Source organism: Gossypium hirsutum, chromosome A06 (genome assembly GCF_007990345.1).
Source record: "Gossypium hirsutum isolate 1008001.06 chromosome A06, Gossypium_hirsutum_v2.1, whole genome shotgun sequence".
Classification (NCBI taxonomy): Eukaryota; Viridiplantae; Streptophyta; class Magnoliopsida; order Malvales; family Malvaceae; genus Gossypium; species Gossypium hirsutum.
Window position 1 is genome coordinate 127,607,916 of NC_053429.1, and position 13,992 is coordinate 127,621,907.

Here is a 13,992-nt window from a genome sequence, read left to right on the forward strand (position 1 = left end):
TTCCAATAAAAAAAGATTCATATTAACATGATGATTAAAAAAAATGGTGTTTTTAAGAAAGTAACCTCAATTAACAAGTGATATTATAAAAGTAAAGTAATTTATAGCATGGAATAACAAAATTTATAGCATGCTTCAAATGGCGGGATCTTTTCAACGCTTTCATGAGTTTTATAATCTCCCAATTTCTCTAAAAAATTATTAATCCAAAATTTTATAGTATCTAATTGACTCATAATATCAACTCAATTAAATTCTTAAATAGTACAGATCAAAAATAAAAAACAAAAGAAGTTGGTATCGAATTAATTTATGACAGCAATTTAGTGACACTTAAATAATAATAGACGAAAAACAAAAAAAGGCTCGTTATACCCAAACAACACAATTAAGTCTATCCACGAAGTTAAATAAGCAAAAATAAAATGATATTTGAAATCCAATCACAAATCACATGAAATTCTATTAAGAATGAAGTCACTAAATTACTTGCAATATAAATACTATGGTAAATATGGAACGCATAAAGAATCAAAATCTCTCGAGGAAAATAAAAAGAATGGGGAAGAATTAACCTTTGTAAATGTATTATGCTGTCGATTTTGCTTCTGGTTCTGGTTCTGGTTCGGCACCAGATCGGTCCTTACTGGCCGTAGTAGCATCATGTTCGGAGGCAGAACCATTTGCCGTGGCATCTTTTTCGGGCACCACTTTCTTGGCAGATGCTGTTCCATTTGAAGCAGCTTCTTTTCCATTTTTAGGGTCGTTTTTTCCATCCTTTCCTTCTTTACCTTCCTTTGTTGGAGGAGGTGGAAGCATGTGAGGCGGGGGAGTATGCTTCAGCTTCACGAGAATGTGCCGCATTCTTGAAAGATCAGTCGGTTTTCCGGGTTTTGGTCCTTGGATGACAGTTATTGAGGACTTATTCTCTTTGTCTTTCTTCCCTCTTTTCTTTTCGATATTAGGGACCTCACGAGGAATGAGTTCTGCTATTGCTGTCCAGTATTGTTTGTCCGCAGTCTTATGGAACTTCTCTTGGTTAGCCACGTACAGCTGCTCCAAGCACAAAATATCAAAAATATCAAGATCAAAGATTTAATCTACGGGCAAAAACCATTTCCGGTCACATCATTTTCATCTCGATTCCAGATATAATAAATGGCCACTGCAGTCAAATTACAGTAAATATCGACAGCAGATAGAACCAAAACTAAAGTCTCAACATTGTGTTGCGACCGCTATTTGAATCTAAGATGAAGATATAGCATTCGCATGCATATGCGCGAATATGAAAACTCATATTGTTGGAAAGATTACCTTTTCTCTTTCTCTGTTATTAGTTTTGTTGGTCTCAATTGTTTTTTCCCTTTTCTCATAGAAAGCTCGCTTAAACACTTCGGCTTCTTCGATTATCTGGCTCCTCAACTCTTTCTCCTTCTTCTCCTTTTCCTCGAGCAGAATCGCATTTTGACTGCAGCAACAAATTGAATATCAGCAAGATAAATCTTTTAGGCTGCCAACTAACAATTTAATTGAACAGATATATACCATAATTTCATACATCTTTTGAAGACAGACAACAAAAAATTAGTAAAAATGAAGAATTTGATAATATCAGTAAACTATATTCGAGTCAATCTCAAAAAAGGAGTTCATTGCAATGTCCATATCAGCTAAAGTTTTCGGGAGAATTGATCACCCAAGTTGACATTATATCAGAGTTTTCGAGCTCAAATCATTTTTCAGCTTCGACATTTCTTCTCCACTTAGGTCCCCATGCAAACCTGTAAATAATTCTTCCTGTTTGCGGGCATGTTAAAACTTAAATATGATATTCGGTTACTGGCTTAATAATTTAAAATAAAGCATTTAAATCTTATGTGCTTTTTACAAATATAAGCATATTATCTTCAGAATCTACAATAATGCATATGATTTTCAAAAGAAAATGATTTCAATGAAATGATAAAGTGTTCCAAAGCTATTCAAACATCTTCTGATTTGTAAGTTCAATATGGATCTGGATCTTATACATCAATTATTAAACAAATCTATGGCTTATGCGATCGTAAAAGCTAAAACTGCATTCAAAAGGTTTCCTAATTTGTTCATCAAAGCTAACGAACACTCATGGATTACAATGGGTGGAGTATGAACTAAGAACAATATAAATTGAAAACTAGAACTTGAACTATTTGAACTTCATACCTAAAAAACAAAAAGCTTATTGACGCAAAAGTTAAAACCATGGCAGATCTAAAAACACGCAAGGATCGTTAAAAAATTTGAATTTATAGTAAATCTTAGTTCAACTAATGCCAAATTTTATGAATCCAAATTGGAAGTATTGCAGATCTAAGCTGAGAAAAATTGATAAACCAGCAGATCTGGTCAAATCTACACAACAAAAGTCAACAAATTGAGCGATTCAATTTGAAAAGAAAAGAAGAGAAAATACTACTACTCACCGCCGCCACTCGCGAAGAACGAAGCTTCCTCAGGCTCCATCTCAGTAGGAGGAGGAAGCACCGGTCCATCAGAAGCGAAAACATCATCGTTTCCAAGACCAAATCCATTGGTTCCATTTCCGTTCTCAACTGGAATCGCAGTAGCGAATGGAGATTGCGAGTAGGCATGAGTCGGATCAGAGGATCCGAATCCAAAGATATCAGCAGAGGCAGTGACGTCATCTATCGCCACATCGCCCCCGTCCCCGGTAAACTGCTGGTCATCGGTGAAGTTGGAGTAAGAGCCGTAATTCGAGTAGCTCTCATCGTCGACGGTGAAAGGATGGTTATTAGGAGCAGCGTGAATCTCTTCCCCTTCCATTCCGTACGCATCAAAGGACGCCATCTTTCCTCTATGAAAGCAGGGAAAAGGAATTGAAATGGAGAAATATCTATAGAACGCGGTAATAACTAATAGGTCTAATTCTTAATTCGGTCCCTCAACTTCACAAAATATTTGAAGGGTAAACTACACCCAAGGTCTCTAAACGATTAGTAAGTTTACGTTTTGACTACTCAACTTCAAAAAGTTACAAAAATAGTCACTTAACTATTCGAAAGTTTTCATTTAAGTCACTCAACTGCACTAATCGAACGCTCTCCATCTCCTTCTTTCCTCCAAATTACTTTTTTTATAAAACGGCTTTAAACGTCACGAATCTACGAATCAAAATCCAGACAATTTTGTTCTTCAATCTCTGACTTTGACCGTTAGATCGACTTGCATCTAAGGTATGTTCTTTTACTCGTCAATAGGTACTAATCCGCTATACCGGTCGTCGAATCACCGCTTAGAGCTTACTAACTAGACTTTTTCTATAAAATAACTTAATAGCCAGTGACTTAAATTGAAACTTTTGAATAATTTAGTAATCATTTTGTAACTTTTTAAAGTTAAGTAACCAAAATGTAAAGTTGCTAATAATTTAATAACTTTGAGCGTAATTTACCCATATTTGAATTTAATTCTTTATTTTAATTTATCTAATTTAATCCTTGTACCTTACCAAAATTGAGAAATCAGTTTGAATTGTTGTTAAATATAAGAAACTAAACTATTTATTTTTTCTAATTTATTGTATATAAATTATTATCCATTGATTTTTTGCTAATTATTTGCTATTTTACCTGTTCATTTCATGATCTGTTAGAACGAGAAAATTTTTTCTACTTAGTCATCTGTTGTTTTTGCCCCATGGTTGTTTGATGTTTTATTAATTGTATTGTGAGCTAGAGTGATTTGTGACAATTGAGGTTGGTATTGTAGTTCTCTGTATAACAAGTAGATTGGGGTTAAGCCCATAGGTGATCCGAATAATAAGATCATTTAGTGGATGAGGCTCTATAGACATATGATCGTTGTGTCCAAATTATGTTAACAAATATAGTGTATTAATTCTCTCGTTACTTTGCTCCTAGCATTACTTTGCATTCAACATTTTTGCCCGTTTCTGTTATAACAACAATTGGAATGAAACTACTTTTCAAGTGCGAATCAACCATTTTTAATTTTTTTCAAGTTTTAAAATATTATTTTAATAAAAATAGTATTTGACTTTTATTGTAACACCCCTATCCCATATTCGTCGTCAAAATAGGGTTACGGAGCATTACCGTAAAAATGTAACTTAAATCATTCATTTCTAAACATTTCATAAATCATAGCATAATTCTTTCAAACACATGCATATCGTCCCTTATTCGGGTCCTCGAGGCCTCAGAATCACTTTAAAAACGACCCGGGACTAAATCGGGAACATATGAAACCTTAAGGAAAAAGTTGAAAAACTTTACACTGCAAAGGTCACACGGTCGTCTGTCCCTATTTCAAATGTTACACAGCTTGAGACACAAGCTCGGATACGAATTAAGGGTGTTACATCTATAAGAATAAATCTCAAAATTACAAACGACTTTCGGTTTAATGTGCAATTGTATATATAAGCTTTAATTTGATGCAATTATACACATGAAACTTTGATTGTGTTTAAAATGTATACATGAAACTTTAATTTTGATTCAATCATACATATTTATAGAAATAAATAGATCAATTTATTTTTATATTGGATAAATATAATTATTTTTGTATGTAATAAATAAATATAAAATGATGCTACGTTAATAATTATATTAATAATTTATGAGATTTGAATCAAACCAAAACTTCATTTATAAAATTACACAAAATCAAAATTTATATATATAATTACACATTAAACTAAAATTTATATATAATTTTAAGATTTATCCCCTTTTTAAGTTCAAATAAAATATTTTAAATTTCTAATATTTAAATTTAATTTAATTTAGATTCAAATAATAATGTTAAAACAATAAACAGATTCGGAAATTATATAAATTTGTATAAACACATATACAATACCATTCCTACTCTGAGTATTGGCCAATGAGTAAAGCCAACTCGTCTGGGATGAAAAAAAAAAATTTGCTTTACATCAATATCAACTCGATGAACTCGGAAATTGAGTTAACTCAGCAAGTTTCACCATTGTCAGTCTCTGGTAAAAGCTGACTACCGTTAGTAAGCATTGTTGATTGTTAAGAGTCTCGAAGCTATGCAGTTATTTTCATCAATGTCCGCGTCCCATTAGCACTGCTTTAGTAAAAGTATCACGAAAATCCTTATACTTGGAGCTAAATTCTCTACTTAAAAAATAGGCAAACTAGTCTTCTATACATTAAATCAAAAAGTAAATTAGTCTTTCTATTAAAAAGTTTTATCTATTTTCACGGCGGGACATGTAATGCCACATGTCACTGTTTAGTTATTCTATTGGCCATGTCAATTTTTAATAGTAGAAATAAATAAAAATTTTAAAAGAAAAAACTTGTTTGTTACTTAATCTAATGTACAAGAACTAATTTGCCCATTTTTTAGTAGAGGCAAAATGCAATCCGACACCTCCATGATATTTTTACTGCACTGCTTCTGCAAACAACCGAGTTGTGTGGAGACTTAAGTATTTGCAGCATCAACAAAAGAAGAGTGCAGACTGTTGTGGCACCCGCTGCACCTCCCTTTGCAGCGTTGTTGGGCTGTTAAGCGTTTTGAGGGGGAAAAACCCGATACATTAGCACATTCATCATCTGTTTGAGCTTGGTTGTCGCTGAGAGGGAAAGACAAGATGGTGAGTTCGTGCATGTAAATCTTTGCATTCTATCTGTAAAACACCTCTCTGCTTGCTTTCCGGGTGGATTTCAAGTCATAACATCTCATCCGTTAGGCTTTCAGACACAATATGAACAAAGAGCGAGATTACAAGAAAGCTTTTTAGGTCTTCAGGGAACCCAAGGAGCATTCTTGGGATATCTACCGTAAGAAGCCATCCACTGTGGAACTTGTGGAAACTCTAGCTTTAGACGTTTACCTTGTATACCTTGCAACGAACTGGTCCAAATAACCAATGATATAGCAAATAAGAACGTTAAATGGAACAATAATTGCTTTTCCACATCGAGCCATAGGTAATGGAAAAAGTAAGATCTCACACCTCGAAGAACTCTGACGATTATGCGTAAATTGACCAAGCATTGACCTTAGATTTCCAAGGGCCTTTTCAGCAGCCTAAGGGGGAGAAAAAAGAGCATGTCAACCCAGTTCCTTTGCCCAGTTCCTAAGGGGCAGAAACTATGGATAGTAAAGAAAATGAATATGAACCTAAACAAAAGTATAGGTACCTGCATTTTAGCCTCTTCCCATGTCAACCCAGTTCCTTTGCCGAAAACCTGCCCATCTACTTCAACCTAAATGAAGCCAGAATAAACGAACTGCTATAGTCGAGGGAGAAAATTAACTTAACAATCACAAATTTTTTATTCTAGTCTAAAAATGACCACAACATCTCTTCTACCCAAGAATGTCTGAACCAGACTGAATGCTGATTGAACCGGTTGGACGAGTACTGGTCCATAGAATGACTTTGAACCAACTAAACCAAGAACCAATATGGGCCGGTTGAACCAGCGATTGAACCAATTGAACAGGATTTTTTGAATTTTTAATGATTTTCTAATCGAACCGGTGACCTGACCAGTTCGACCACTGGTCCGGTTTAAAAAACATTACTTTTACTGCAACACCAAATAATAACTGAAGAGTTTTAACCAAGAGGAAGGAACCCCAAGAAATTCAGAGATCAATTAGTTCAGGCTCTTAAAACACATAGTTCAAGTTTATGGTCTTCAATTCTCATTGTGTGTTGTTTCTTTTTCCTCGGTTTACAAGAACTAATCTTGGGCTAGATCACAATAAAAAAAGTCATTAAATGCTAACCTGTGCATATACTTCATCATTCTGAAATGGATTAAATGAAGGAGGCTGTGCTTGAAAAGCTACCCTGAGACCCTCCATCATGCACTGCAAACAAACCACAAATTACCAACCCGAAATAAAGATTAAACCAGTGCTAGTAATCAAACATTTTAAAGACTAAAATAACTAATGAGTTCCTGAGATCTCTCACTAGTTCTTTAAGTGCAGCGATTGAACCCATAGATCTCTTGGAGCCTTCGAGCCTCGGGTCAACAAGCCTAGGTGATTCTGATGCAATTGAAAATGACATAAATTCCTCTTTAGATGATGGTTGGTTCCCATGTGAATTCATATTACCAAGAAAGGCAGTGTCATTCATGTTGGACAACCTACTTACATCAGCTTGTGCAGAACCAGAATCAGGCTTAATATGAGACAAATATGTATCTGCAAGTATATTGTAAGACAGTTAGAATGGCTCCAAAAGAATCCACTGCAACAAGAGAGCCTGAATGAATCAATGCACAGTGACAAAAACAAGAAACATGCCAAAAAGACATTCCTTTGAGATCTTGCACCATGAGTATTTATAACATTGGCCTACTATATTACTGGAAAATATAGCATTCTTCGAAGTAGTTGTCTTTCAGTGTCTACCCTCTTTATATCCAGTTTATATCACAAAGTTCAATAAAGCAAAGATTAGGTGTAAGATTATTTCTAAGTTTAGCTCTTGTGCATGATTATTATTTCTCTAAAAACCATTAGAGTGGATATCATTTGGTCAAATTTATATATACGGCAGAACATACTTCTAGATAAGAATACAAAAAGGAAGATATATTACCAGCTAAACATCTTATAGAATCCTCAGCAGCCCGACACTGGGCTTCTCTTCTTGTTTTACCAATCCCTTCACCGATTTTCTCCCCGGCAAACCAAGCCTACCACAGATAAGAAAGAGAATAAGCAAAGGAGAATTGTCTCCATATTGAAATACCAAACAAAATCAAACGCCAAAATACTAATTATACTAATAATAATCATATATATTCTAAAAATCCAAATTAATTTTGAACAACAGACATATAGCATGAAAAAGCTAAAACTAATTTACAAGTCAAAGAGTTTATTAAACCTCAATGGAGAATTGCAGGTCAAGGCTAGCAACCAAAGCTGATCTGAATTCCACCTACAAGTTTTAGAAACAAAATTTAGAGGCAGTAAGCATACAGAGAGCTAAAATGAAGCATATAGCTATATCACATTTGTAAACGTAAACATTATGGTCCAACTCAATAATACAAATTGCTTCTGAATTACCTTGGCTCCACACTTCATTGCAATATCTTGTAAAACTGCAACTGGGGTTTCTCCAATTGGAATAGTATGTCCTGATTCAAAATCAAGAGCGTTGTGGAAAGAAGATGATCTACCAAGTGGTATCTCCTCACCTTAAAATATAGAACATCCATATATAAATATAATGAAATCAGACAACAAAAGTATGATCACTCAAGCTGAACAAACATCAAAGTAAACAACCTAGAAACACTTCAGCCTGCTAAAAAACTTATAACAAATATCAGACAAGAAGTACTAATCTATTAACTTCCATTGAAAAGAAAATTCAAGTTTCCAGGAAGAAATGCAAGAGAATTGAAATCAAATGAAAAGAATAACAGTTTTGGCAGTAACAAGGACGCATTGGATAAAAGGAAACTCAGCATTCATCTCAATGTAAAATTAATTGCTTCAGCTTACCTGAAAAAGAATGATAACTAGATGTATTGTTTAACCCAAATCGGTCATCTCTTCGAAGTGCCTGCAAATGAGTTATGCTCTAAGGTAATTATGTTTCACCAAGTAAAGGTAACTTTAACCTTCCACTTTAGCATAGAAATGAATAGTTACATGCCAGATTGCCACAAAGAACCAATTACCTCTTTTTGGAATCTTCGGTTTTCATGAAGAATTCTATCAGATGTAATAGAATTCTCAAACTTGGGAAAAAAGGGTGGATGTCGATGTTTCTCAATATTCATTCGCTCAGGATCCAAAGGAAAATCTTTGGGAACTGCTCGGTTCAGTTGTCGTTGGCTCATCTCCTCCTCTGCAGGAAACCAACTTCCACAGGATTGAGCATGCGGGATTGGAACTTGCATTTTAGGTCCTACAGGTGGAAATGCAGGTTCTGGTGTGTGATCTCTGGTATCTTGCCCATGCTGCAGTATCAGAAGCCTCCTCCTTGTATCAGGATCTAATTCTGATTCTGGAACCTCACCTTCTTCTCTTGCTGGGGAACTTTGCAAGCTTTGTTCAAGGGCCACAACAGGAGCCACTGGTGTAATCACTTGAGCTGCCTCAGGAAACTCAACTATTGGCAATGGAACTGAACTAGAAGATGGTATGGTGAATTGTAGAGAAGGAGCAAGTCTTGGATCTAGGTTAATGGCTGCTGAAGAGACAGTTGATGCAGCTGAAATTGCCTCCTGCACGAACCGAGCAAATGAAAAAGAAAAAGTTTATAAATTAAATCCACACATATGAAAATAAAGAGAAAACAAACATAGTGTATATAAGCCTAGTTCCATGAATCAAAAGAGCCTAAGAATGTCAATTACCTTTAGTCTTCTTTCAACCTCAGCATCTGCCATGCCATCAAACAAAGGTTGACCTTTGTTTCCATTTGAAGCAGAACTGTCATCCTGAAAGGCACAGCAGATCCAAATGTGTTATAAATATTGAGAAAGTTAAAGAAAAGGCAAAACGCTGTCATGGCTAACCTCAGAGACCAAATAGTTGCCCACATCTGGAGGTGACGGAATATCTTTAGTATCATCTTCATATGAAATTTCAGGTATTCTTTGTAAAAGGACTTCATCATATTCTCTGTATCAATTTCCAAAGGTATTTCATATTTTCAAGAAAATTTTGGAAGGCATAAACAAATGTGACCAATTGAATTGCTCAACCTTTAGTATAAGGAAGACACAGTTATGCAGTTGTATAAGTAATAAGGAATCTTAGTTTTCTTACCTGAAAAACCCGCCTCTAACATTGCAAGCAACATTTCTTGCGACACATAGAATTGGAGTAGTATTATTTGCCTACAATATAATGAGTTGCAATAAGTACATATTGCTAAAATGATGTTGAAAACTAATGCTAATATTGCACATGTTGTTGTAAAAAGCCCATAAAGAGGGGAGACAATTTCTCGTCATGCATACTTCAGCTTGAGGGGCATGGTAAGGGGAAAATGCAGGAACAACATGCACACGAGGTTGATCTTTCTGATCCCAAACTTTTAAGCGATCATCAATAACCAATGCCATTTTTGGATGGCATATTCCATCTTGAAAGACATTGAATAATGATTTCCTATAACCTATTCATACAAAAAATAATTAGTAGTAAAAAGGGAAAAAAACACCCCCAAAACCATTTCAGACACAAAACAGATCCAATTGCAAGTTTTGCATGTAAATCAGCTTGATCAATATAACTAGCTTACCGGCCTTAACACAAACAATACGATCCAACAATTCTTTTGAATTTATCAGATTTGACTCGGGATCAAGAAGCCTCCACATTTCCAAAGCATAATCCCTTTCAGCCATTGTACAAACATAAACCTCAAACCGTTTTCGTCCTCTTGCAGTCAAGTAGCTTCGGAGATCCTCCCATGCAGGCCTCAATCTCACAAGAACACTAGTATCACGAATCTATGGGAAATATAAAATCAATCAATTCAATCTGTCCATCGACAAAAAACCATAGGAGAATATGAAAAAGCCTCTATATGATCAACTGCATACAATTCAAATAGTTCCTCATTTACAGGATGGAATAGGGCAGCACTGAACCATCAAACACAAGAAAAGAACAATTGAACATGCAAAATATCGTCACTGGAATCAATAAAGCCTATACCTGTGGATTGATGCGAGTCAGAATAATGTTTTTCTCTTGTAACCGAATGAGCGGTCGAATAATAGGTTGATGACTATCAGAATAGGCTGGAACAATCTCTGACTGAACCTTTATCACCTTCCCATTTTCAACAACCTGATCATTCTCTACATACTGCTTTAATATGGTCTTATCATCTTGATAATGCTTTACCTCTGCCATCAGAGCCGCAACGCGTTGTGGATCAACCTCGGTGTTTATCTTTCGTTGTAAAGACTCTATTCTGTCCTCAAAGGAGCGCATTGTATTCGCAACAATGAGAGTTTCATCCAGATCAAAGACAATTCCTAGACATCTTAGGTTCAGCATGACAAGACAAGAATCATAGAGTCCCCTTCCTACATTGAATCCCCAGAAACAGGGTCTGTCGCTATTCCTAGAATACATTGCAACCAAATGGAGCTCAGAATCTCTCATAGGCATTACTGCAGTCTGGAAGCACCAAATAACACCACCATTAATTCTCACAAAATTTCCAATATGAAACAAAAATGAAGTGGCATAAACATCATAGAAGCTTTCCCCAAAAAATTGTAAGATATGATCCAAGTAAAATTCATCCACAAGGGACAAGCTTTGCTAATTATAACAGGCTTAGATGGCAAATGCCTGTAAATCAACAAAGGTAAACAACTCAATAAATTCAGGGATAAATAAGGCTTCCAACAGTTCTAGTTTCTGATGATTTTAAAATAAAGTTAAGAGAAATTTGTTGCAGTTCACGAGTTCATCTTCATGCGTTCACAACAATTGTCAAGAAATTAATAATCAATAACATCATAATTCCTCAAGAAAACCAGTTCATATTTCTTTTTTCTGGATGCATAATCAGTTTAGACAGTTCACTGAAATTCTCAGTTCTCTAAGTTGATGCAGTGTTTCAGCAAAATTCGTCTAAATTTCAACTTGGGGTCCTCTAAAAACATCTGTCCAGTAAATTAATAAGTTCCTGAGCAATTTTAACATAATTTTCTGAACTTTTTCTTTGTTTCCCTCTGGGGTTTTAGTTTTAGCTCAGTTTTTCTTTTCTTAATACTGGGTTTTTGTTGAAGTTTTGATGGGCAAATTGGTGGGTGGGGGCTATACCTTGTTGTTTCTGATACATTCAGAGTGCAAAAGATGAAGCCGAGGCATATCTTCAGAAGCAGAGTAGCTGCTGTCCTTTGGTGGTTCCATTTTGAAGCAAATCCCATTACAAGTAATGGTATGAAGCACTGCCAATGGAGGACATCTCTCACTGCTTTGCGTCAAATATTCTATCCTGATTTCCTTCATTTCTTCTTCCTTAAGCTGCTGTTGTTGTTGTGGATAAATCTCCACATATCCCAACACCTCTTCCCTTTGATACACAATTGATTTGTACATGCTCATCTTCAGTTTCAGATCGTCAAATTCTCGTCAAAATCTCGTCATCAACAATAACAAAAAAGAAACTTTTACGAGTTTTTTTTCAATCGATTCGGTTCTCTTTAGATTTTGACCAGATTTTTCTTTCTATTTTGCAGATTGCGAGTCCAGTAACAACAAACAAAAATCAATTTGAAAGATCAAAAGCAAAAATTAGGGTTTGTCTTTATTTGGTCAGATTCATTCAGGTAGATCTGCGCTTTTTGGAGAGTTCGATCTCAAAAGTTCTTTTAGAAAAACTTAATCAAGGATCTCGCTTGCTTTTTTCTATGCATCGATTATTTTGTTGATTTTCAATTTTTTTCCCTAATTTTCTCGTCTAAGAGAAAATATTGCTAAAAGAAAACAACGGAAAAAAAATCCTAGATCCAGAAATTTGTTAATTTCCAATTTTCCCCCTTATCTTCCCGTCTCATAGAAAAATATTACTAAAAGAAAAACAACAGGGAAAAGAATCGAAAGCCATAAATTTGTTAATTTTCAAATTTTCCCCTAATTTTCCCGTCTCAGAGAAAAAATATTACCAAAAGAAAAACAGGAAAAAAAAATACCCTAGCTGCAGAAATTTGTTGATTTTCGATTTTCCCCCCTAATTTTCCCGTCTTAGAGAAAAATATTACTAAAAGAAAAACATAAAAAATAGATCCAGAAATCTGTTGATTTTCGATTTTTCCCCCTAATTTTTCCGTCTTAGACAAAAAAATTACTAAAAGAAAAACATGAAGAAAAAAAAACCTCTAGATCCAGAAATCTGTTGATTTTCGAAATTTTTTTCCCTAATTTTCTCGTCCCAGAAAAAAAATATTACCAAAAGAAAATATCAGTGATTTTGGTGATGAAGAAGCGAGATAACCCTAGATCCAGATAACCCTATATTTCTGTCCTTAATATTAAACAATTATAAATTTGTTGGCCAATAACAAGAATAAACAATTTTATATATTCGCGTGAAGAAGAGCCTTTTAGCATTGAGATGCTGGGGCTGATTTTCAATTTTCCCTTTTAACTTTTTTTTTTAAAATCCCATGTACGAATGATGAGCTGCTGGGAGGAAAAGGACTAATTTAGTAATTGAGGGACGTAACTGAATATGAGGATAAAATTTTGGAGTTTAATGATGTTTTTGAAATTTTTTGATTAGGTTAACGTCCCGGATGGTTAACGTGGCGTGTTGCTATTGGAAAGTCGCTTATATGGTGGTTGTTGTAGTATGTTCTAGAGATGTGTGCCCGTGACTGCTCGTGTTGCTTTAGATTTTCGTGATTTTTAAGGATTTTTATTAACGAGTTGTTAACTAATATTGTTATTTTATTTGAGTTATGTTTTGAAAATTTTTGAAATATCAATTTTTTTTATCAATTTGTTTAGTTTCAAAAAATAAAATAAATATTTTTTAAAAATCAAAATTTTTGTATTTAAATCTCATTTCGTGTATGTATTTTTGTAGGTTTTATATAAAATCTAATAAAAAACACCATTTAAATGATATTTATTTCTTTATAAAAATAACGCGACTTTTATAATTTCACGATTGAAATGAGACTAGATTGATGGATACCAACAACTCATTTATTGGCACATTGAGAGAGGCTCTTCACTCACACATCAGAAGACACTTTGCTAACATCAATGGAGCATCTCGTCATACCTCAAAGGGCCTATTATTTGCACATTAAGGAGCATATCGCCTCTTCTCATGAAGCCACCTTGCTCGCACCTTAAAAGGGAAAGAACTAGCTGAAACACTTCCTATGAGTTTTTAAGCATTTATTAATATTAAATGAACTGCATAAAAATCTATTTTATAGATAAATGAATTGCAAGAAA

The 13,992-nt window shown here is 34.6% G+C and overlaps 1 protein-coding gene and 1 pseudogene across 2 annotated transcripts; both read right to left on the reverse strand.

Moving 5' to 3' along the window:
• Positions 1-411: 411 nt before the first annotated feature.
• Positions 412-2,871, reverse strand: LOC107960206 (clathrin light chain 1-like; annotated as a pseudogene).
• Positions 2,872-4,790: 1,919 nt separating this feature from the next.
• LOC121230898 (RNA polymerase II C-terminal domain phosphatase-like 1) lies at positions 4,791-13,404 on the reverse strand. 2 transcript variants are annotated; one of them, XM_041116440.1, is made up of 18 exons: positions 11,845-13,404; positions 10,720-11,190; positions 10,301-10,511; positions 10,017-10,174; positions 9,823-9,893; positions 9,570-9,675; positions 9,408-9,491; positions 8,727-9,275; positions 8,548-8,608; positions 8,107-8,237; positions 7,922-7,975; positions 7,631-7,727; positions 7,177-7,230; positions 6,995-7,071; positions 6,805-6,888; positions 6,210-6,275; positions 6,023-6,096; positions 4,791-5,919 (listed from the first exon to the last, which is right to left on the reverse strand). In XM_041116440.1, the coding sequence occupies exons 1-18, from the start codon at positions 12,127-12,129 to the stop codon at positions 5,811-5,813; spliced, it is 2,742 nt and encodes a 913-aa protein (XP_040972374.1). In that variant the 5' UTR covers positions 12,130-13,404; the 3' UTR covers positions 4,791-5,810. The 2 variants fall into 2 exon arrangements, 1 of the variants encoding a protein (XP_040972374.1); XR_005928989.1 differs by lacking the exons at positions 4,791-5,919; positions 6,023-6,096 and having other exon boundaries at positions 7,181-7,230.
• Positions 13,405-13,992: the final 588 nt, after the last annotated feature.

Excerpts from the sequence above, each read along its gene's own strand:
- LOC121230898 (XM_041116440.1), bottom strand. The coding sequence starts at position 12,129 with ATGAGCATGTACAAATCAATTGTGTATCAAAGGGAAGAGGTGTTGGGA. Across the intron at positions 9,894-10,016 it reads ACCATGCCCCTCAAGCTGAA|GCAAATAATACTACTCCAAT; the intron begins GTATGCATGACG and ends ATTATATTGTAG. Across the intron at positions 9,276-9,407 it reads AGGTTGAAAGAAGACTAAAG|GAGGCAATTTCAGCTGCATC; the intron begins GTAATTGACATT and ends CGGTTCGTGCAG.